The following is a 25,585-nucleotide window of genomic DNA, read 5'->3' on the forward strand; positions in this document are numbered from 1 at the left end:
GAATATTTAGACATAAATACCTTCCTATACAAACTCCATTTTACCCTTGTTAGATTCACTGACGTGACAACACACGTTATTGGCTCTGGTGACTGATATTGTCTTTCTCACGAGTGAGGGGGCTGTATTCTTTCATATATTTTTTTAACGTTTTGGGGAAAATGAAAGAAAAAAATAATAATCATGGTTAAAATGGACTTTGAAGTTACAAAGTGTTGCGGGGGAGTGTCTGATGAAATGAATATAAAATATTTAAATACTGAATCAAGCAACTTGAAAACATGTCTGGGGTGCTCACAAAAGCCAGAGTAGACGATAAAATGACCCCAAACATGTTTGAAAGTGAATTATCCCTTTAATAGATTAATTATTTATTAATATAAAACAAAAATACGTTAATTTATACAACACTGACGTGCTGTCAAATAAGTATGAAGTATCTGAAGCCATCTATGAAAAGCTTTAACAATTTTTCATTTCATATGTAGGGTCCTATTTCATCTCTCTCTCTGCTAAGGGTCCTTGGCCTGACAAAATAATGTTGAAGACTCCTGTTCTAGGTAAACACTGTGCACAGACAGTGAATATGAATTATTTTCTACGAGCGACACGGTCGCGCGACAGAGTATAGAAAGGCTAAATCCACCTGCAAATCATAAATAAATGAATGCACTAACAGGGTGTTTTCCGTTTCCCCCCATGGCCACCAGCCAGCCACCAGCCTTGAGGGGAGTGAAGGGCCCTGCCAGAGGTCGAAGAAAGTGATTGGTTGATGAAGTCATTCCGGGAGTGATGCCCACAATTCCTCAACCTCCTAGATGAACACCTCGGTTCCCTTTCCACATTAACATGTGGTTTTCAGAATGGGTTGGATTGGATAAATAAATATGTATGATGGGCGATAAAGGGTTGTTGCGCTCAGTTTGATCAATCATAACAACTATAGTGAAACTGCAACTAGTGTTTGATTCAAAATTATGAAGATGATGATGGGTTCACCCCATAGGTTCACCCATCATGTTGGAATAGTAGGCTACCATAGTAAGTATAACACGACCTGAGACAAAAGCAGTTTTGTGAAGACGTTATGAGTACTGCAACAGCAAGACCAAGTATTCATAATCATATATAAAAATACAATTATGGCAATCATTAACAAGTAACAGGCATTATGACATGAGTGTCATATTGGAAAATTCTAATTTGCAAATATGGTTATAAATGCAAGCAAAACTGTTAGGCAACTGTGTATAGAGCGTCGCAGTCCCGCCTCCTACCAGGGACCAGGAAATGATTCTCCGTTAATTTTCCTCATAGACATTTCAGAAAGTATTTATTTAAAGACGTTTACGCCGCGGACAAAGCCAACTCGAGTCGTGACAAATCATGACAACAAACACAATTTTTGGGGCCGAAAAAATAATTAGAAAGAAGAAAAAAACGGCAGGTTACAACACTTTCTTTGTTGTTTTTCTTCTTTGTAATTATTTGTTTGGTCAAAAGTTTGAATAGAGGCAGATACGCCTTACTTAAAGTTCTTACTGCAAAATCTAACGTGTCTCCCTAATACAGGCAGTATGGGAATCATGTTGTTAGCAGAAATATAGTCTGCAAATAAATAGTTTCTCCTTGGTAAGATTCCTGACATTAACATGAGTCCATCTGATACATATTAGCACATGATGGTAAATAAGAAAAAGGAAATATGTTCATGTTTGGTCAGGGGTGCTTTGGCATCCTATATGCATACGCATTTCATTAGGTAACAACAACACAGATGCTTGCCATAATCTCCCTTAGCTTTTTTACTGCCATATCTTTACGGCCTCTACAGTATTTGAAGGAGAGCACCACATTTCCCAAAATCACCTAAGGCGCTTCAGTGCTACCCTTATGACAACAGCCTTAACATGTCTTGTGTGTGTGTGAAGAGATGGCGTAGTATGACCCCTGACTATAGCACCAAACGTACCCCTAATGACTATGGGGTCTTATTCCACTGTAACTATCTCATTAGGTCTTGCCTCACAGGATAGGTTTTATGTGAGGGCATTAGGGGGCATCACACCCTTACTTATACACTGTCCTGTAGTTTATTTCTCCCCCTGTTGGTTTCACCTGCCACATCAAGATTATAACTCAATGGTTTTCAACCCTTTTCATATCAAGGTCCATTATTTATTTGGCATTTGAGCCACTGCCACGGACCACCATTTGATGAGATTTAGCCTCTCAGACCCAAAACTTGAATGAGATTTTGTCCACTATTCCATGCTGTATTGATGTGGTACCATATCAATACGTATGGTACCATATATATGTATTGATGTGGTACCATATCAATATGTATGCCTGGTACCATATATATGTATTGATGTGGTACCATATCAATATGTATGCCTGGTACCATATATATGTATTGATGTGGTACCATATCAATACAGTGGTTTGTCGATTGATTGATTGATTGATTGATTGATTGATGGTAAATGGTGCATTTATATAGCGCCTTTATCCAAGGCGCTTTACATAGATTACATTACATTCACCCATTCACACACACATTCATACACCGACCATGCATGTAGTTCTGAAAGGTGCTCTATAAATAAAGATTATTATTATTATTATTAAGGCACCAACCAGCACATCAGGAGCAATTAGGGGTTCAGTGTCTTGCTCAAGGACACTTCGACGCTAACTCTGGGGGAGCCCAGGTTCAAACTGGCAAACTTGTGGTTACCATCTGGCCACTTTACCCCTGAGCCACCGCCGCCCGATTGATTGATTGATTGATTGATTGAAAATTGTATTCACAGACTTTGTAGAATGGGTACAGTTCAAACGAAAGTACAGTCAATACAAAAAACAGCTACGAAGATAAACCAGAAAAAGCACTAAGACCTGTTTACATCAGGGTCCTCCATTTTCAATTCATCAGACATGGTACCATATACATAACGTTGATTAAAATAACAATTATTCTAATCTACATTCTTGTGTAGACAATTTGGTTACCAACTCTCCATCATTTAGTTGGGGACCATGTGGTACCCTGCGCCCTCAAAGGACCACTGGTGGTCCCCGGACCACTGGTTGACAACCATGCACTGCTAACTAAAGGCCCTTTTTGTCATACTATTTTGGGCCAGAACGTGTCATCTGTCTGTAACATCTCAGCTTAATAAATATGACAGAATGGAAATTCATAGATTCTAAGAACACCATGGATAGTCTCTCGCAAATTCAAAGGTAAAGAGGGCGCTGTTTTCCCTTTGTTTTGCAGATGGGTTCCCAGATTGCACCATGGTTAACCGTAGGCTTATGGACTATCATGCAGCAGTCAAAGACACTTGAAGATTAATTATTAGCTCACATTCTCTCTCTCTCTCTCTCTCTCTCTCTCTAAAATAAATAAATAAATAAAAACATATGATTCTTAATTCAGAAAATGAAAGTAAAACAGTCTGTCTAGTCTAGAGCCAAATTCATAGAAACTTTAAATCAAAATGTTACCATTCTGTTAGGGGAACACAGGGCATGATTGATTATGATAGGCTGATTGATTGATTGAATTGAAATATTTATTAACAGTTTGCAGAATTACAGTACATTTCAAGCACAAACTCAATACAAAGGCTGTTAACTGTGAGTGGACGACCCAATTAAGCATTACACTTGTTTACAATAGGGTCCACCATGTTCAATTCATCAAAACATTTAGAGACGTACAAATAGACACTTCTATATAGACAAAGAACAGAACAGGAATTCATTCATCATAATGGAGGTAAAAAGGGAAAAGAAACATATACAGTGAGTTTCCAGAAGTTAGCATTGAATTTAGAAAAAATATGAAATGTAAGGTTCGTGTGTGTGTGCACGCGCTCCGGTGCTGTGATTGACTGATACACGAGATGCTGCTGTGCCTGCCTCACTGCCTGGGTTGGTAGTGTTTACTGTTTTAGGCTAATCACGTGATAGGCCAAGGGTCCTGCTTATTGAGAGGATGGGACCACCCACGTGGCCGGGGCGCCGCTGGTTAATAGGAACAGGCATGTAATTGTGAGTGAGTCTTCTCCAACACGGAACAGGATGCCTGCGACCAAGACGGATTACGACGCGCCCAACTATTTTTTTCGCCTGCCGACAATAAAGCAGATCTTTTCATCTTCATCATAAGTGACAAGATTCGGGGTCCACAGGGGGCGGATATTATTGATTTGTCCAGAAACCTTTCCCCTTGACGGAATATGGTAAGTGCCTGGCTGGCAGCTAGACAAGCCACTGAAGCGATTTGATTCCCTAGGTGTGAAATCTTGGCCGGCGTTGGTGCGCCTCCGTTGATAAACTGACATTCTGTTCCATCAAGTGGTTACAATTTATAACAGTCTCCAATCCAACAGCTCATTGGATTGTGTACTGTAGAATGTAGATAGTTTAATATAGGCCTTATAAAATGCTAACACATGGTAACTTAGCCTATGTTTATTTATTTATTTTCATCAGAAACAATGTAGAATAGTGGTCTAATTGCCCAATCTCTGGGTTGAAAAAAATACAGTGTTAACTATTTTTGTATTAAATACTTTTAAAATAAAAATATGCTACTTGTGGTCCCAGACTTAATGTATAGCCTATAGGCATATATGCCTACTTTATTGTTTTAAATATGATGAAAACATGTTTGTCTGTCATCAAACACATTAGGCCTACTTATGAAATAAAATCTAAGTTTATTTATCTTTTTATTTTTTTATTTAAACCACCAACACATAGGGTCATAGGCTATAGTCCTTGGATCCCTGTTGGGCTTGTTTGCAAAGTGTCATTAAGGGACCAAGAAGTCACGAAGTGACTTTGGTCACTTATTGCTTTTGTGTTTATTTTTCTTCTCCTTCTTCTACTCCTCCTTCCGCCAAAAATAGCTGTTCTGAACTTCTGACTGAACCGTGCAGTCGGTTTTCGCGAAACGGTAGAGGGCCATGCCAAACGGTGACTATGCGAAGCCCATGATGATTGGCCAAATGGTGGCGCTATAGCACTCAATTGAAAATGCAAACTTTGAACGTGCATATCTCATGAACCGTTTGACCGTTGGCAATGACACTTTGATACACATATGTGTCTCCTCATGCATGACTTTTGACCTCTGACCTTTAGATCACCCGCCATTTTTAATTATATGAAAAACAGTTAAAATGTATCTCCTCCCAGGATCTTTGATAAAAATGCACAAAAATGTCTACACGTGAACTTTGGACCTATACGGACAAATAATCGTAGTACATTTCTTTTAAGTCAAAAAATTAAGTTTTTATGAGCCAATGAAAATTTCTGGTTTGTGAAAATTCTTCTTTTGTCCCTAATACATACATGCAGCGTCATATGCTTTTGCAACTGTACAGTATGGTAGAGGGTCATGCCAAATAGCACTGAAAGCATACAAAGAGATGTTTGTACGTGAAAACACACTGTAGTAATGGATAAAGACCAGGACAGTTGTTACCAAAAATACTGGATGATGTTACTGTTTAGAATGAGTCAACTGACTGTGTCTGCATATCTCAGTCGGTAGAGCTCTCACCTTTGGACCACAGGGTCACTGGTTCAAATCCAGGTAGCGACAACTCAGCCTGTGATTCGTATTTGTGCATATTGTTCTTATTGTCTCCACCAGGCCGAAGGCATGGGGAGAGAGTATGTTTTGCACTCCGTCCGTGTGTCCGTCCTTCCTTCCGTCCGTCTGTGTACAGCTAATCTCCGGCACCGTTAACCCGGTCGATGCCAAACTTTGCACACACACTCCCTGGATGCCAACGATGAACCTCTGCCCCACATTTTCCAGAACGGCCTGTTATAGCGCCACCATGAGGCAGCTTTTCACATTTTTTACCTAAAACTGCACCGATCTGCGTGAAACGTTGCATGCACACTCCCTAGAGGCCAAGGACAAACCTTTGACCTGCATTTTCCGCATCTGCCTTTTATAGCGCCACCAGGAGGCCGACTTTTGTAAAACAATTTTTTTGATATTACTCCTCCAGATTCTGTCCAAAAATCTCACAAATCGTTACACAGTATCTCTATGGTCATGTGCTCAAGTCGGATCTGTCTGATATTTCATATTCCATCCTAATTGGCTATAATTGGCTTTCACAGTTTGCAAGATTGCCCCGTTTTGAACAATAGCCTCAAATCATGAACGCAGCATGCAATTTACGTGAAATCTTTCACACATTTTCTTACTAGGCTGAGGAATATATCCCACCCTTTTCACATTGGCCTGTTATAGCGCCACCAACAGGTTGATTTTTGCAAAACCCATTTTTGGAACAAAATGCCTCAAATCATCCAATTGCCATAAAAGGCGTATGAAGAAATGGCAATCGGTACACATGATCTCTGTAGTCATGTGATCAAGACGAGTCTGTTGGATTTCTCAGATTGTACACTGATTGGCTAAGATTGCCTTCCAAAGTTTTCAGGAGTGGCCCGTTTTGTACAAAATGCTGCACATGTCCTGCTCAACCAGAATTCTATCCTCAGAGATGCTATGAGTGATCTGGCTCTGCATTTCCTCAACAAAATGAAGAAAATTGTTGCAAAAAAAAAAAAAAATCCTCCTAAACATTTTGCCAAACATCACACACACTCCTATCCTCCTGGTGGAGACCTGTGCCCGGAAGGGCACTTTTTCTAGTTGCGTATTGTCTTCTTTCTTGGTCCCGCCTTATCGCTGCTATATTCAATATATTTGAAGTGAGGCAAAGTCCCAAACAAGTGTGCTGCATGTGCTGTAGCACTGCAGTTTTTGAGTAGCTCAATATACAACATTTGTAAAAAAGTAGTATAGTAGACTATATAGTAGCCTATTTGGGGTAGCCTAGAGACATATGGTGCATGGTCAGATGTGGTGTCGTATTGGTAGAATCCAAAATGTTGGCTATTTATTTTGGCATCTAATGGAGACTGTGGACTTGTGTGGAGCCAAACTTCAGATTTGGGCCCGTTAACATTCCAGACTGCTTAATTTGCGCAAGCACCATAAGACCTTATTTCCTGTTGACACAGATCATGTTGTATTCCATCCACACCAGATCATATAGGCTACCGCACTTTTCTTTAATACAAAAATAAAATATTAGCTATTCATGATTTGTTTGCTAGACTATATACTTTTTTGCATCTTGCAGACTACTGGGCTACTGATGCGCGCACACACACACACACACACACACACACACACACACACACACACACACACACACACACACACACACACAGTTTATGTGTGTTTATTACTTATAAATAGTAATAAACAATACTGTCAATTAGTAGAGCAGCGTGTAGTGTAAGTGTAATTGACATTATAGTACTCAGCCTCAAATTTAGGACCTCCCCCAAACCGCTGTAATTTGAGGTCCAACTATGCCTACCACCTTCGTGGTGCTGGTAGAAAAATCAAAGTAAAAAAAAAAAGAAAAGAAAAAAGATCTGCAGTTTTGTCATTCCCCGGACCGTTCTGAAGAATAGACCGCGTACTTTGCCTTGCACTTCTGCTTTGAGCAAGGCATTTCTATGTGGAAAGCCACAAACTCGACTATTGGTTACGCGCAAACGCAAAAGAGGGCTGGCTCTCTCCGAGACTCCCCTGAAGTTTGAGATGCACACACGAGGGCTCTCTGCTTGGGTGGTCTCTCTACTTTAGTGAGCTGTTGCTAAGCAGCTAATAATAGTCGTGTTTGCTGAGTAATTTTTGCCCTTCTGGAACCAATCAGATGCAAGAAAGTCCTGCAATCTGACAGCCCTAGAGGCGGGATCTCGGCTCTTTCTGCCTTCACCCCTCCTCCTCTACCTCCTCCAAATGGAGAGAGCTCTTTTTTCTCATCTATTGAATCTCAGAGTTCGCCGTGACGCGCGGCCCAGGGGAAGAACACACAGAACTCACAGAATGCTACGATCATCTAAGCTTCTCAGCCGCCGTTTTGTGTATGGGAAACACTCGGTTCACCTCGCATTTTGAGAGAAACTACTTTCTGGAGACACGGTGAATGTGCGAAGCGGTGGAGAACTCCGGATCACGAAATGTTGGGATGGAAGGCGCAGACTTTGACTCGCCGTCTCCAACAGGAGTATGAAGTACTTCACGGGTGTGAGATCACCGAGAGTGAAACTTCGTTGCCTTGGGATATCGCTACACGCTTTCGGGGAAATATTATAAAGTGGAAAACGCTAAGCATCGCGCAGTCCCCGCAACATGGCCTCGGCTGCTAATGCATCCTCCGAGCAGGAAAACAGAGACCCCGAACGGCCGAGGATAACGCGGAGGAACAGGGGGAACTATTCCCGCACAACACCGCTGGATTTGGAGTATTTGCAGCGGCCAAGTTACTGCGATGCAGGTTTTGCATTGCAGCAAATATCCGAGGTGCTTATTCCTCGTCTTATTGTGGTGCAGTTGTCTTCTCTTAGATTTATTGTAGCCGCAAATGTGACCAACTATGTCAAGTTGTTTCTAGGTAACGGGATAGCTCCGGTTGGGAGGGCTGAGCAGGCGTACAAAGTTTGGAGCAAGGCTGGAGAAAGTTTATCTTGCATTGTTTTGTTGATCAACTTTTACTCCTCGTTTGCATCCGGGTCTTGTTTTAGGACGTGCTGTATTTCTAAATGAAATATCGGCTAATAACGCGATTGTTAAGGGTCACAACAGCGTTGGTGGTTCCCATAACGGTCCCGTACACACAAGGGTAGACATGCGACTTCAGTGAGTAAACTGGAAGGTTTGCCTTCTGTTTCACTGTGATAATGTTCTCAACTTTCCCCACATTTGATGTATGTATTCGGACTTGAGCAGTTGAGCAAGATTCTGAGAGCCCACAGACGTTTTGTGCGGTATTATCTTTACTGTGCGAGTCTTTCAATGTCCACCTCGCTTAGAGCAAAAATCCATGTGGCTGCCCTCTTCCGTTCACAAATATTGTCGTAACTCCCTCGGTGATGGCTCCTCCGCGGTCCCGGTCGGATCACACAGGCAGCTGGATGGGAACGGACTGGAGGAGCTGTGTAGCTCTGTGTGGTTTGGCCCCCGAATAGAATACCCCCGTGGATTTGATACAATGAATCAAAAAGAGAGAGAGAGAGAGAGAAAAAAACGTATTACAATGTATTGAGTTAGTGTGCTGTGTTCAGTAGGCCCTCCACTGTGTGTCTACTACTACTATACTGTTGCTGGTGGTGTGTTTGTGTGTATACTATGCGCGTGCACGTGCGTATGTACGACCAAACGTCCCATCATGACGCTGTCTTCTTGACAGCTATCCGTTCCCCTATACACCACGCACGGAGGTCCAACCACAGAAGAATGAACAGCATCCTTCTCAAATTTTACGGTGCAAAACACACACCGGTGACTCATATTACTCATAGCTAGCTGTCTTTTATCAACATCAAAATAAATGGCCCTGCAGTACTCACATATGATACGGCATGCCTCTGAAGTGACCCTATATGACGTAGTTATTATAGACCTGAGGTCAATATTATAGCCTACTTTGTACTTTACTGTTTAACTGTGAGGGAATGAGCCATGCATTTAAAGTTTATGCTAGTTTATATGAGTGTAACAATGACATGATGCCCGTATATCCTTATTGGCCCATTATGGCGCAATGGTGTCTGACTGTAGACTCACCTGTTCAGGTAAGCTAAGCTTGACGTTGACTGGACTCTTGTCTCGTGGCTGCAGGGGAAGGCGACTGGGAGAAAGGCACCGCTGTGGCTGAGAGCGAAGTTCCAGAGACTTTTGTTCAGGCTGGGCTGTTACATACAAAAGAACTGCGGAAAGTTTTTGGTCGTGGGCCTCATGATATTCGGAGCGTTCGCCGTGGGCTTACGGGCAGCTAATTTGGAGACAGATGTGGAGAAACTCTGGGTGGAAGGTAAGAAATACACACATTTTCTCATTTATCCATACATATTATTGTATTTGTGCTAATGTCGTTGACCCATACAGTGTGTGTGTGTGTGTGTGTGTGTGTGTGTGTGTGTGGGGGGGGGGGGGGGGGGGGGGGGGGATACGTACAGGGGGGTGTGGTTGGCTGGGTGGGGGTCTACCAAACTATAGGGGGGATTGTTTATTGTATGGTGTCTGGCAAGCAGCCAGGTCAAACTTAAAACGAGTGTTATTTTTTGGTTTAATATGGATGGACTACTCTACTTTTTCAGTTAGGTCTACTCATGTAGCAACGAGGCGTATGGGGCTGAATGTAACTCAAAAGCAAAGTCGTAATTAAGCTCATGAACAGTTTTGAGGGAGAAGAAATTTAGTCAAAGCCGCCATTTTGTGAGTGTGTGTGTGTGTGCTCGCGTGCGCGTGTGTGTGCGCCTGCCCCCAGCAGTTGAATGTGATCCGCGCACAGCTCAGAGACTGTGTGTGGTCCCGTTTTGGACAGCTCTCAACTTTCCAAAAAGATTTGTCTCCGGCTGAAGGGAAAAAGCGGAGTGCGGACAGGAACTCATGTTTGTGGAGTGCTATAGGGCGCACATTGGTTGCTCTTTTCGGAAACACCATAAACGAATAATGCATTTTCTTTCTTCTTTCTAGAAAATTAACTGTGAGTATGGGTGGTGTTGTGTGGGGTAAGGGAAAGGGGCAGAGCTCTCTTTTTTCCCTTTCCTTTGATGTGCATTCCAGCACTTTAGGGCGAGTCTATGGGAGTCATGAATGGAGAAGCACTGGCAGTTTGGAATTGTGGAAAACGGCAGACAAATGAAAAGCAAAATAAAATGAAACAGACAAAGCAAGCAATTATTTCATTTAGACGTTTTACACATGTGCTACTAGAGTGCTTAGGTTATTTGTACTGATATGTGTCTGTCAAATGATCAGCATAGTCTCATAGTCACTACACCATATTAAATGCTTCTTCCTAACACGCGCATAAATGCCATGTTATTACTTCTCCTAATGACAGAGTGTTCAACCTGAATGGCATTTATCTTGATGTATTCATTACCCATGTTCTCACATGGACCTGCCACCATGCAGATCATCATAACAGCTGCCATGCACAAAGTATTGGTATTGACAGGCTAGACTCACAGAGAACTGTGGTCAGAGCCCACACAGCCATTTTGTCATCATTAAATAAAAACAGGACTAGTGACCCCAGGTGGAGGTTGTAGGGGACTTGTGCATAGAAAAATATACATGAAGCAACACACAGGTCCGTGCATGCACACACACACGCAGACGAGAGAATGGGCTGTGGTGTGTTCTGGGTCCCAGGATGTGAGGGGTTCCAGATGCTGGTAGGGAGCGATCTGTTTGTTTAGATTAGGCTGCACAGCTGAGGGATAGATTAGTTCTGCCTGGACAGTGGAACGCTGTGCTAGGCTGTGCAGGGGGACTGGCCCATCGTCTGAGAGGAGAGGAGAGGAAAAAGAGGAGAGAGGAGGAGAGGACAGAGTGCCTGTTTATGTTTCATTTGGAACTGCCCTCCACAGACGACCCACCAACGACCCTGCCTGGAAGCTGTGTGGCCTACTGACGAGAGCACGCATGCGTGCAGCCACACACAGACACACGCACGCACGCACGCACAATACAACACCCACATGTTGGAGCTCTCATCTCATGAGTATCTAGTAGTGGAGCTACATTGTACAGTGGTGAATATCTTTGTGTCTCGTCACCTGGTTCTTGATGCCGAGAAGGCCGAGGTTCCCTGCAAACCACCACTAAGCATGATTTATGATTCGTCATATGACAATGTCACGCGTCGACAATAGCCAATGTACAAGCTCCACAACGCGTTACGTCAGCGTGATTGTCGGCGTGCGACGCCCTCATTCGACGGAGCATAAATGAGGTCTTAGCCGCGTACCAGAGGCAGATGGTGTGTTTATTCTACAGCCTGTCACGTGCTGCAGCTTTCAGAGGGTCTCTTCTCACATGGTGCTCACTCAGCACTGTTTATAAACACTCCGACACAGGAAGTTCTGTTTATTAGACAAAGAGACAGAGAGCGATTGGAAGTTAAACACACACTTGGGACAAAGAGACGATTGTGTGGGCCTATGAGGACTTTTTTTTGGTGTGGTTAAACTTTTGTCATGCCACGATAAAGCTTAAAAAAAAAACCAATAATGATAATAATGCCCAGTTAAACTGTTCACAGGAAGCTATTAGCCAAAACAGGAAGTTGTAGTATTGTGGTCTCCTATCTCACCCGTCCTGCACACAAATGTGGCTGGGTGCCCTCTGTGGTCAGCAGCACAATGCCAGGACACTGGTCCAGATATATTAAAAAAAAGCTATATAATAATTTACAAATGAACTATCCGAAACATAGATGATTTTGCCAGCATGATGTTTGCGATGATGAAGTCTTATAGTCTATGGCCACGTCGTCCATGCACGAATGACAGAAAGAAGCCCCCTTTAGAGTTCCTCCAAGCCATGGATGGAAAGTAGAGCCATCCCTTGGCATTCTGGGTTAAGGCAAACACAGGCCAAATTGTAAAGAAAATAGCAGCGCCGCCTGCCTCTAATTAAAACAGTATCGCGTAAACATTGGCCTTCCTGTAGAACGGCCTCTCTCTCTCTCTCCCTCTCTCTGTGCTGAGAGAGGGGCTGTAGAATTGACTGGGGTACGTTGGGCTGTGGTTATGGGGTTGGCCTATACTGAGATGAGGGTAGAGAGAAAGAGAGAGAGTAAGGGGGTAAAGGGAGGAGAGATTGGAAATGGGGCTTTTGAGGCTTGAGTTCTGGGCAGAGGTTGGAGTTGAAACTGGGGGTGAGGAGGATGAGAGATGCGGCTGGGGGCTGTACTGTAAATTGCACTGGGGTATAGTGAGAGGAGCTGGGCTCAGGTTGTGGTTAACCTATAGTTCTAGCGGAGGCTAAAGATAGAGGAAGGGGTCTATAGTTGTGGTTGTAGCGTTCACTTGGAGCCACGATAAAGACAATGTCTTTTGTTTTCAATCTGAGACATAGAAGTGGGTCGTCGAACTCCAGTTGCACCGAGTTCGGGCCGGGGCTGGGTTTTGGATCTGCTGTGCGGATTTGATCCGCAACAAATACCAGTACTTTTATCACCACTATGGTTGCCTCAAATAAATGAGTCTATAGTTATATCATTATCATTGCACTACTGGGGCATAGGGCCATGGATTTTAGACTCATGGCTACAGGCATCGAAAGCCTGGAGCGATTTCTTGGGGGCTGGGTGGGGGGGGGGGGGGGGGGGGGAGGGCCACAGGGTAGACCCCCAGGGACCTGAGGTCATCTCATAGAGGCCCCGCTATTTAAAACCTCACCTGATACTCACCCTGTGGCCTGGGTGCAGAGTGAAGACTCACAGCAGAGGGGCGGGGGGTGGAGATGGTGGGTGGGAGTCGGGTGGAGGAAGAGAGGGGAGGGTGACATGCCTTACGAGCAGCAGCTGTCACTGTTAGTTTGTTTGCATATGTTTGTGCGAGTGTATATGTGCATGCGTATGGGTGTACGTGACGCGCTTTAAGAGTGTGCATATGACTGTGTTCAATTTTAGCCAAAGTGCACACACACCTGGGTAGAGTATGTGTTTGTGTTTGTAAGCATGTGTTGTGTTTCCCTCTTGACTCCTGTCGTCCAGCAGAGGGCAGTGAGTCTGACACTGAATTATTATCTCTCATTTCTACACCCATTCATGATTAATATGCATAATTCTGAAGATAGGGGTTAGACACTAGACTGGAAACTGCATTGCGATGGAGTAGACTCACACCTTTTCCATTTGGAGGCACGGGCATTCACTTCTCATCTTGTCTCTCAACGGGTCACAAAAGCCCTCTTTCTCATGGACTCTCACTGTCCTCTCCTCTGCAACTAGGTAGCCTGCTGGTGATGGGGCTCTAAGGATGGTTATGTTTGCCATCATGGCTATGTCGGTCCTTCCATCCCCTCAACACTTTACTTCCAAACAAAATATCTCAAAAACTACAAGCTGGATTGTTATGGAATTTGTGGTGCATCTTCAAGAACCCCAGAGGTTGACTCATAGCGATCTTGGTGACCTTTCCTCTAGCACTGCCCTTACATTACCCACTTACACACGATATCTCAAATCTTAGTGTATTCAAGCTCCCTGGAGGACAAACAATAAAACATTTGCGTGATCCCCATGACCTTTCCTCTAGCGCCACCCTTAGGTTAGGTTGGGTGTAAGGAGCAGCACTGACTCCAGGGGCTGCTAACGGTGCTTAGTCACGTTTTACCTACAGATCACTGTAATATTGATATCACCAATATGGCACGCAAAGAGCAGACGTCCATGCATGTGTAATTGTGTGTGAATGCATGCCATGCATGCATGCATATGTACATTCCCCCAGCCTGATGAGAGGTTTTCAGAATACAGTTTGATAGGAATAAACTTTAGGTCCAAAGTAACTCCCTTCCATCTTCCCCCAGTCTGCTTTTGATCCCAGGGTGATTAAGAGGCGATCTGACAGAGTTGGTGGTTGTTTTGTTGCTGTGCTGGTAATGGCAGCGGAGAAGAGAGCAGTGTAATGTTAAGTGCATGCGGAAAAGGCCTCGACATCCTTTCTTGTGGACAAAGACGGGGGGAGGGAGGAGAAGGAGGGTTCTGAATGTGGCTTCTCCGCTGAGAGGATTGTGGTTTGCGTGATTGAATTATCCAGCTTTTTGATGTGTATGGGTCCTGGGAGCAAGCATTCACGCATGCAGGCATCCATGCATGCACACATACTGTACACACGCGTGCAATCCGTGCATGGATGCGCATGCGCGAACACACGCGCAATCGCGCATGCATGCACACACATGGATGCGCAGCTCACATATACACAGACAGTGCCCTTTGGGTTTGGGTTTTTTTGGTTATGTGAGCGACGAGTAGGTGGTTGACTGGGGTTTGCATGGCAGGCTATTTCTATGGGCCCCTCTTTGACATACACCCCTTTTCATCCCTCTGTTTTCCTGTCTCCGTCTCTCTCTCTCTCTCTCTCTCTCTCTCTCTCTCTCTCTCTCTTTTCTCTCTCTCTCTCTCTCTCTCTATCTCTCTCTCTCTCTTTTTCTCTCCAACCACGTTCATTTAGCAGCCGCAAGCAATCAAACGCACCAATTTGCCCACACCCAACATTTTTTCCTAATTTCACAGAACTGAAAACAACCAGTATTAATCCATATCTCTCACCCTTCCCCTCATCTCACTCTCTGCCATACACATTCTAATAGCCTCATTATATTCATATTCTCCTTGCACCACACATCCATATTATCCACATACTCAATCATGAACACCCATACAGACACACAGACGAAGACAATCATGCGCACACACACACACACACACACACACACACACACTCACAAACGAGCTTACATGCACATACACACACATATTGATGCATGTGCACACGCACACACATACAGACAAACATATGCTCACACTTTCAAAACTGGACTCAATTAACTTATGTTTATCAGTTCACTACAAACAGGATTAAACCTCTCAAGAAGGAATAACATTCCAGTGTGTTGTGTTAAACTTTACGAGTTGATGAAAAGTGCAGGCTAGCTGGTGAGGGATTTAGTGTGGGGAAACACTGTGCCTCTGGTACTGTATTCTGAGTTATAGCCCTGTTTTCTCAAGCTAGCTTCCCTTCATTTAGAAGCAACCTTGTTTATATTAGCCCTACCTGGCTAAGTAAATGTGAAATAACTTTTAAAAGTTGGTAGGGTCAGGCCCCTGCGTTTGTCTGCACGCGCGTGCATGTGTGCATGTGCACGTGCACGCAAGTGTGCATGTGCACGAAGTTGCAAGGTGAATGCACTCCCATTCACAAACAGACATCCTGAGATGCCTCCAAAAGTTCTGTTTACATTTTGCATTCTTCCAGGCGCTCTTATTCAAAAACCAGAGCCCTGCGAATGACCGACCGCAAGAGACTGTGGAGAGAGTTTACCCCTCCCCCTCTCTCTCTCTCTCTCTCTCTCTCTCTCTCTCTCTCTCTCTCTCTCCCAGTCCTACACCCCCCTCCTTTTCCTCTCTGCCGTTTTCTGTCTTTTAGCCTTAGCCTCCTCCCACTCACACCCCTCCCCTCTCTCCCTCCCTGGCTGGGGAGAGAGAGTGGCCTCAGAATGCCAGATGTATTACAGAGTGAGGCACAGCAATGTAAACACTCAGCCCTGCCATAAGAGCAGGGTGGTCTGGCCTCCCTCCCTCCCTCCTTCCCTCCTGCGCTGCTTCCCTCCATCCTCCCCTTTCCTCTCCTCCCTCCCTCCCACTGCTGACTGCCAGAGGGGCGGAGAGAGCAACAGTACAGAGAGAGAGAGAGAGAGAGAGCAAGAAGGGGCGAGAGAGGGAGGGAAGAAGCAGGAATATAGTAGCAGTAGTGTGTTTGTGTTTTGGCTGCAAGGCCTGTGGTACACTAGGAGAGATCAGGACCGATGCCTCTCAAACTGCAGCACAGAGAGTTCTTCATCTGAAGTTATAGATGCACTGCTGTTTGTTTTTAGGTTGTTGTTTTCCAATGGCCGTGCATTGGTGTGTGTGTGTGTGTGTGTGTGTGTGTGTGTGTGTGTGTGTGTGTGTGTGTGTGTGTGTGTGTGTGTGTGTGTGTGTGTGTGTGTGTGTGTGTGTGTGTGTGTGTTGTGTGTGTGTGTGTGCGCGTGCGTGCGTGCGTGCGTGCGTGCGCGCGTGCGCCCTTATTTCCCCAGGACACACAGGTTACTTAATAATTCAGTCCATTGCCATTGCTGAGGCATCACGTCATAGAAAAGCGGAACAACAGCAATTACGCTAGTACCACACACACGCACAACAGAGACCCACACAGTGATATAAAACATTTCCCCTCTCGTGTGATTGAGAGGCTTGGAGTTCCAGAATGAGTCAGTGTGCGTCAGAAGGGGATGGGATCCAGGGGCCCGGGGCCAAGTGCTCCGAGCCTGTTCTGAGACAGCCCTGCTATGCTAGCTCCAGTGTCAGGACACAGGAACACCTGTGACCCAATGCTGTCATGTGGGATCTAATGGGATTCTGGTCTGGTGTAGCCTGAGGTCTCTCTCTGTTATTATCACTTATTCTCCGTCTGTGGGCTTTTTCTTCAAGTGTCTCCTCTTGGTCGATCTCTGTCTGCCTCTCTGTTTCCGTCTATTTAACTGTATCTGTTTTTTTCTTGTTTCTCTCCTTCTATCCCTTCTTGCTCTCCCAACCTTTCCTATTCCACATGTTAGGAATGTGTGATTTTCGGATACCTGGAATCATGGCCCATCTTTCCAGGAAATGACAGAGAGATGGCTGGCTGAGATTGGCTGCTCAGGCTCATGTCACGGTCTGTTATGGCTGGGCTCTAGGCCAATCACAGGCCAGAAAATGCAGCCGGGGGAGAGGGTCCTCACCTGGGTTGCATTGGACAGGCACAGAGAGGGGAGAGGCCCCCCGATTTTAAAAGTACAAATTTCAAGAAATTAAACTTATGAAGCTTTTATAATTCTGACTTTCCTTTCTTTGGAACTCTAGTCTAGATACTGAATTTCATGAAGGTTTTATAATTATGACATTACTTTTGAGGGTATGTTAAATACTACTAAGACTATTATCCAGCGGTTAGGATTAGGGCCCGCCTCAGTGGTGTCCAATTAGAACTTAGAACAGGTGTAATTGGAAAGATGGTCTTAGTGAAGCTAGTCAAGGTATCTGGGTTGTAAGGCCAGATACCTTGGAGCATAGGAGTCGTATACGGTACGAAGGTATCTGGGTTGTAAAGCCAGACACCTTGGTTCGTATGAGTTGAGAGGTGTTCTTGATCCTGATCCTCTTCTGAAGGTCGATTGTAGTCCTGAAGAGGTCTGTGTCCTGTATCCTGTGTCTTGCTTGTGTCCTGTAGATTCTGGGGATTTGAGATCGTTGGAGATGCCAACCAACGCACTCGGTATCTCCAACGATCTCAAATCCCCAGAATCTCCAATTACACCTGTTACACATCCCGGTTTAAGTTCTAATCGGACACCACTGAGGCGGGCCCTAATCCTACACTTTGGATAACAGTCCTTATCCTTAGTAGGGTTGCTAGCCCCTCCAATGCATGGCTTTTGAAATTAGGTCATATGGCAGCCAAGTCTATAGACTTTTAATGTTTGATTAGAGCACTTTTAATTAAAATCGTTTGCCAGCCAAGTCTATGGACTTTTAATGTTTGTGTAGGCACTAAATGACTACGTGAGACGTCATATGGCCTATATAACACACTGCATTCATGTCTCGTAACGTATATAATGGCAGTGAATCTGAAATCCTGTGGCAGCCACAGTTGGCGCCCCTCACTTCACACGAGTGTGATTTATTTATTCATTTATGACCTCTAGATAGTAGAATTTCCTCTCATTTTACTTCACAAAATAGGTGACCCATGACTCGTCACTTGTGTATACGCAGTACAGCGAGAGGGACTTTTAAAGCCCTCTCTGAACTCGGAATAGAACGCTCAAACCATGTGTTTCATTCATCGATTGACACATCATTTTGCACGACATCTCGGGTATTTTGAGTCCAACCGCAAACACAACCCCCCCCCCCCCCCCCCCCCCCCCCCCCACCACACACACACACACACAGACTCGCCTTCTCAAAAATATTCTTCTTCTTACTACTTTCTCCGGGGCTCTGTGAATCCAGTGGCGCTGAATAGGATTTTTTTGGGGGGGAGAGGGGTGGGGAGGGGAGGACCTGAATGAAGGCAGCAACGTGGAAGAATCTGCCCATTGAGGACTGTGTGAATGTACACCTCGGACCCAGGGAAGACGCATTGGGAGCCAGCCGACTGCTAAATACACCCATTTTAGGGGCTGCGAGGGCCGGACAGGTGATTAGCATAATCAGGGGGAGAGAGGGAGCCATACATATGGTAATGATGGAGCGAGGGGGGTGATGGGAGGGAGGCAGGGAGGGAGGGAGGGAGGAAGGGGATAGGGGGTGTTGGCAGCTGGGGTGTCACATTCGTGTCAGGGGTCAGGCTGGAGGGGCGCTGAGGGGACATTGTGCTACAGCTGCATGTCAGAGCACCTCTCTCTCTTTCTCACTCTCTCTCTCTTTCTTCCTCCAACTCTGTTTTTCTCCCTTTGCTTTCTTCGTCTTTGGCATTGTCACTTGCTATTTTTTTCTTTATCATTTTTTCCCTCTCTCTCTCTCAGGAGCATGCTTGTTTTACTCTCCCTCTCTGCAGCGGCCCCTTTTGAAAGCTCAATGGGTAGAGAAGGAGTGAAGTGTGTGTGTGTGTGTGTGTGTGTGTGTGTGTGTGTGTGTGGGGGGGGGGGGGGGGTCAGCTAGGGTCTCTGCTGTCACTAAACTCTTGTGGATGTGTACACACCTGCACTGTATAGCACACCTTCAATACTACTACCAACTAAATTACTTACTTATATTGGCTAGTATCCACTAGACAATACTATATTGTTTACTTATAGGGATGAAGTGGATATAGGTGGCATTTTGATTGATTGAATACTGTATTAACAGTTTGCAAAAGGTACAGACCCCCAAAAGCCCCCAGGGCTTGTTTCCATTAACAGGTTCCGTCCATCCGACGTGTCCACACGTCATAGGGAATCCAATCGACGAATGCATAGGATGTGTGTACACGTCCTAGCACATCCTCAATTATATCAGACGAGAGAAGAATATTCTGAATTTTGTCCTTTTTTAAATTTTTGAGTAGGACTCTCGGCCACCATACGCTTCGCTCTACGGTCATATTAGCGTCCCGTTCACTAGCCTGTTAGCGCGGCAGAAAGAATGCCTCGTATCTGCTAATCTAGGGCGCTCTCCGTGGTTTTGATCTGATGGATATACTAAGCGCTTCATTTCTGCTCCTCATCCGCCTCTCGCTCAAAATATGAAGGTATTCCTATTTTGAAGGAATCCCGGGAATGATTGTGTTAAGGTCCTGCGTATTACATTAATAAAGTGTTGGCTTCAAAATAATTGTGGTAACGTTACGTTGTCACTGAACTTTCTTACCTATAGCTGTAGGTAAGAAATCAATGTTGTGCAACATACAGTATTACAGTATAGGTCTATCATCATCAAAGTGCAAATAAATATTACCATGCACTATGCATGACAACACTTCTATGTGCTCTCAGGCCAGGAAAAAGCAGAAAGACTTGTTGATGGATGTTTGTGTGGTGGTGGTAAACATTATTGAAATAAAATGAAATTATAGCAGTAAGTTCACAACACTTCGCAGTGTGACACATTGTGAGATTTTTCGGTGAAGAGATTTGGTGTTGAGGGAACAAAATATGACTTTTGTGGGCAGCCCACTGTGGCTGCCCACTGTGGCTGCTTAAATCATGTTAGCATGTTAGTGAACATCAAAAGTCCAGAGACTTGGCTGGGGTCCTGTTTTTTGGGGTGCTGTTTGTTAAGCAAACATTACAATGTTAAAAGTCCATAGACTTGGCTGTCACATGAAGTAATTTCCGAAAGCCAGACGTTGGAGGGGCTAGGGCCCCACAAAGTATAGACCCTGGCAGTTAACAGTATAGAGCGTCGCAGTCCCGCCCCCTTTCATGACGACGCCAGGCCCAGGAAATGAATCCCAATGCATTTTTCCCATAGACATTTCAAAAGGTATTTATTTAAAGACCTTTTAATCATGACAACAAACACAATATTTTGGACCAAACAAATTTACAAAGAAGAAAAACAACAACAAAAGTGTTGTAACCTGCTGTTTTTTTCTACTTTCTAATTCTTTGTTTGGCCCAAAACATTGTGTTTATTGTCATGATTTGTCAGTTGTCACAAGAGTACAGTATAGATAAGAGTAGTCTGATAATAATCATTGCTATTGAGTGTTTATTCAGTAATAGGGGTGTGCTGAAATATCGATATTGCGATATATATCGATACGTCCTCCTGCGATAAATAATCGATACACTAAAGCTAAAATAAAGCAAATCCCACTCTCAGATTCCACAGCAACCAGAAGTACTGAATTACTGGATGGTGATTTGTCCAAACAGCTTTGTGGGAATACAAAATGCAGAATGCATTTCCCCAGCAGTGGACAAGTCCACTGACACCAGTGATAATGGTCAGTTGGTGGTGTTTGTGAGGTATTATGATGATACCAGTGATAATGGTCAGTTGGTGGTGTTTGTGAGGTATTATGATGAGGGTATGAGGCAAAGGGGGAGTGGTGCAACCACTCCTATAGACAGCTATGTGTGTGTCCCTCCCTGTGTCCGAGCACGAAAATAGCGTTTTTTCAGTTCCAAGTATTTTGTAGTTGCAGATATCGTGATATATCGGTGATGAAATTTCATACAATATATCGAATATCGTGATATTATCGTTATCGAGGGTCTAATATCGCGATATATATCGTATCGTGAGGTACTCATATCGTCCCACCCCTATTCAGTAACAGAGGTCTCCCTGGTAAACAGAAAAACCATTCAGGTGGGTTACAAATTTCATCCAATCAGGAGAGAGAACACCACAAAGATCATGCCCAATGATACAAAATGCAACTGTTGTTGAAATTACAAATCATCTTTAGATTGCAAAACATCATGACATCCTTTCCTTTCTACTCCTTTCTATATTTCTCTTATCTCCTGATCACGTAATGTGACCAGCACTATACTGAATATATTATCTTTCTTCTTATAATTCCCATCGAAGTCGTCACAGTGGTTAATCTTGTTTGTATCTAGCAAACTCTAGCAAAATCTAGCAAACTTGAGCCACGAGAGACACCACTGAGCGTGCTAAAGCGTGCAAGTTGCTGTGTCGAACGTTGCGAAGTTCGCACAACATAACCAGCTCCAGTGAACGTTGTGTGCAGATAGCTGCTCTCTCACTGATTATTGGTGGTGGTGGGCCACTGGTGGCAATACTAATTTGAGTCTGGATTCATAAACAAAGTAAGACCAAAACCAGACAATTAATTAATAGATTTACACGCACTCTCTCTCTCTCTCTCTCTCTCTCTCTCTCTCTCTGTCTATATTTGCCGTGCCGGAGGAGGAGGATTGCAGTTGGTGCACAACTTACATTGAAACTTTCTATTCTTTGTGTGAAGTAGAGAGAATATATCCATTTGGAGAAACACGATGTGGTGTGGGCGCCGCCATAACAGTCGTAGTAAACACAAACACACTCTCACAGCGCGTATTACACACACACACACACACACACACACACACACACACACACACACACACACACACACACACACACACACACACACACACACACACACACACACACACACACACACACACACACAGTCTCTCCCTCCTCCTTCTCCTCCCTCTCCCAGAACTGCAGTTTTTCTCGTCTCTCTAGCCGAGACTACATGAAAAAGAACGGAATAACGGGGTAACGCACGTAGTAACGATAACTGAGTTACTGAATTGAAAAAATGAATGCGTTACAGTACGAGTTACTGCCGAAAATGACGGTGTTACAGTAACGCGTTGTAGCGTGTTACGTCCCAAAACTGCACATGACTAGAGGCACAGCAGGAGGCGTCGCCAATTGTGTGTGATTGTGTGGGTAGGAAAAGTCTGGTCGGGTCCAAACCATCTCTCTTGTTTTATCCCCAAACCTTCTAACCTGGGATGATCCTCTAATAATGTAGTCATTTCTGATCCTGTCAATCCTTGTCACTCCAAATGAGAATCGTAGCATCCTCAATTCTGACACCTCAAGGTCTGCCTCCTGTCTTTTCGTCAGTGCCACCGTTTCCAAGTCATACCATATGGGTGCCTTGGGTGGTCTCACTACATCGTCTCTCTCTCTCTTGTAAGTTGCTACTGTATACAGTATATTCTATAGGTGTTTAAGGCACTTGTTCAGAACTTGTGTGATCTTGTTTTCCAAGCTCGCCACTCCACTCAACTGAATCATCACTCACCACCCTTAAGCCCTAACCACACCAAAGGGTCACCATGCAACTCCTTGGGTCCAAACGTTTGCAAGGAGTTAACCCTAAAACCGTCTCGACCCTTTGGTGTGGTTTGGGCCATTGAATTCCATGCGTTGAATCACTAGGGTCAACATGGGTCAACGTGCAACAAGACATATCACACTGCAGGGACAACGCTAAAACCATCTTGACCCTTTGGTGTGGTTATGGCTTTAGACAAATAAATAAATACTTAAATGACCGGTATAGTGCAGTACTTTTTATTGTTCCGTGGTGTGTCGAACTTGAGTCGTACCAGACCCCCACTTCTTTTGGAAACTGTCTCCATCATGAATACACATTACAACAGCTATCAAAATAGAAATGCTCAAAGCCTAACATAACATGCTCATAAATCTTATAAAGGCTGGCATAACCTTGTCATCACATAAGTATATCACTGAAGACTTTTGTTTTGTATGATTTGTACCTTTTTGTGTGCCTTTTATTGGATGCATGTCATTATAGTTATTAGTATAGTATTATTGTCATCACCTGGGCGCTGTGTGAGCTGTGTAATTATCCCAACTTTAAGACGTGTGTAAGGAAACACACAACAGTTTGAGGAAAGGGATTAAAAATGCCACCTCCAACTGCACCAACATGTTGTAACTTATTATGATATTCCAATTCTTGTTATTAATGTTGCTAATTATCTTGTATGCGTGCAAGATAACATTGATTCCTATGGTATGAATGTCAGCTTGTCTAACATGATGATTTTGCAACGGTTACTAAGCTAGCATTGGACAATAGCTATTGATGGGTGGGGCTTAACGAGCGGTCCATTACAGGAAAACTCTTAGGGCTACGTTGAGGGTCTACTGAATTCATAACAATCTTGTGTAAAAAACACTATATAATGTGTTATGATGATTATTGCAATCTGGTAAGCCATCAGCAAATTTAAATCTGGTAACGCATCAGCATTTATTATTTTCTTTATCCTTATCTTGAGAGATTATAGTTATTGTTATAAAGCATTATACAAGTTCTTATAACTTGACCTTGCGCTCGTTGTGCACTCGTCAAGCCTGATTTATACTTAGCCAATCTACAGGATCGTCCATTTTCGGCACACGTCACTGGTGCTTTATAAAGCCCCACAGACATCTTGGTGCAATATTCTGTTTACCAGGTTGTCCGATTACACTCTGAATAGATTCAGGACAAGATTCACGATTTGTTACATCGCATGTACACTTTGTACAGGTATACAAAAGTAAAACAAGTTTCGTTTCGGCTCCGCGACAAGAGTGCAATGGACTTTTCCTTTTTTTCCTTTTATAACTTTTATCCTTTTATAACAATTTAAGATTTTACTTTATTTCTAGTGAAAGTTGCTTCCTACGTTTCCAACAAGTGGTTCCTGCTTGTTTTCTTGTTCTGCCCTGCTCATTCATATCTTGTTTTCTTGTTCTGCCCTGCTCATTCATATCTTGTTTTCTTGTTCTGCCCTGCTCATTCATATCTTGCGATGAGCTCAAAAGTTGGCCTGGCATTGTAGTTTTGGAATGGTCAGGGTATGGGAGGTCGCTGGAAGCTTGGCCTCCCAAAAATGACCTGGTTTTTGGGGCTTCCTCCTAACCGCAGGGGGTCCCTGCTGAGAGGGGGCCTAATCCAGCTAATCCTCTCACTGCACACACACTTGCGTGCGTACCCACGGCGACGCACGCACGCACGCACGCACGCACGCACGCACGCACGCACGCACGCACACAGTATAAACACATTTCTATCACATAACATGACACCATTCCCCATGCTGTCTTTAACACCCTCATCACACATCCCACTGAGCTCTCTGATGTCAGATTATATATCACGGCCCTGTCAGTGAACAGATTTCAATGTGCTGATAAGAGTTACTTATGTGTAATGTCTCTACGTAGAAGAGTCTCAGTGTATGTGTGTATGGAGGGATGTGTACAGTACTTATTTCTGTTTGTCGGATGGGTCAGATTGTCATGTCAGAGTCAAACAAGAGTTGTTGAGACTGAATGGCTTGACGCTAGTGATTCACTTGAATAGTGAAGCCCGATTTATACTGCCCTACAAAGCCAAACTGCAGTAACTACGAAAAGAAAATTACTGATATTGGGTTTAAAAGTGTTTGAACTGGTCAGCCAAATGAGATTTCAGCAAATTAGTGATATTGCACTAATTGTAAATATGTTATTGAGGTAATTGTTTATCCCCCAAAATAACAAAGGCTAATTTGACCTTTGGGATACACAAACAAGTCGGTGTGTCCAAAAACATATTTACTGCACTTGCTTTGTAGGGCAGTATACTCCACCGTACCACAGTGTTGTGTGCCCAGAATAGCAGATCTGTTCAAGCTCACAACGCGCCGCAATGCAATGCAGTGTGAGCGTGTAGATCGACTATTTTCCGTTGCGTCAGGCTCCAATAGATGTGTGCGGGGGAGGGGTCTGTTTTTGTGCTGCAGCATGGAAGAGGGAGGGAGACAGAAGGGAGGGGGGTTTGACTTTGAAAGAGGGGCTGGGCTGATTGCCATCCTGATCTGGCCAATCACGGACTAGGACTGAATAGGGAGGAGAAAGAGAGAGATAAAGAGAGTGTGAGAGGC

At 44.1% G+C, this 25,585-nt stretch overlaps 1 protein-coding gene across 1 annotated transcript in view; it reads left to right on the forward strand.

Annotated features, from left to right (window-relative positions):
- The first annotated feature begins 8,151 nt into the window (after window positions 1-8,151).
- Window positions 8,152-25,585, forward strand: part of ptch1 (patched 1) — a 66,165-nt gene continuing 48,731 nt past the window's right edge. The window contains exons 1-2 of the mRNA XM_079517139.1: window positions 8,152-8,431; window positions 9,749-9,941. Of these exons, the coding sequence (XP_079373265.1) occupies window positions 8,261-8,431; window positions 9,749-9,941 (364 nt within the window). The 5' untranslated portion in view covers window positions 8,152-8,260. The remainder of the gene's footprint in view (window positions 8,432-9,748; window positions 9,942-25,585) is intronic.

The sequence above is a fragment of the Electrona antarctica genome, assembly GCF_951216825.1.
Source record: "Electrona antarctica genome assembly, chromosome: 12".
Classification (NCBI taxonomy): domain Eukaryota; kingdom Metazoa; phylum Chordata; class Actinopteri; order Myctophiformes; family Myctophidae; genus Electrona; species Electrona antarctica.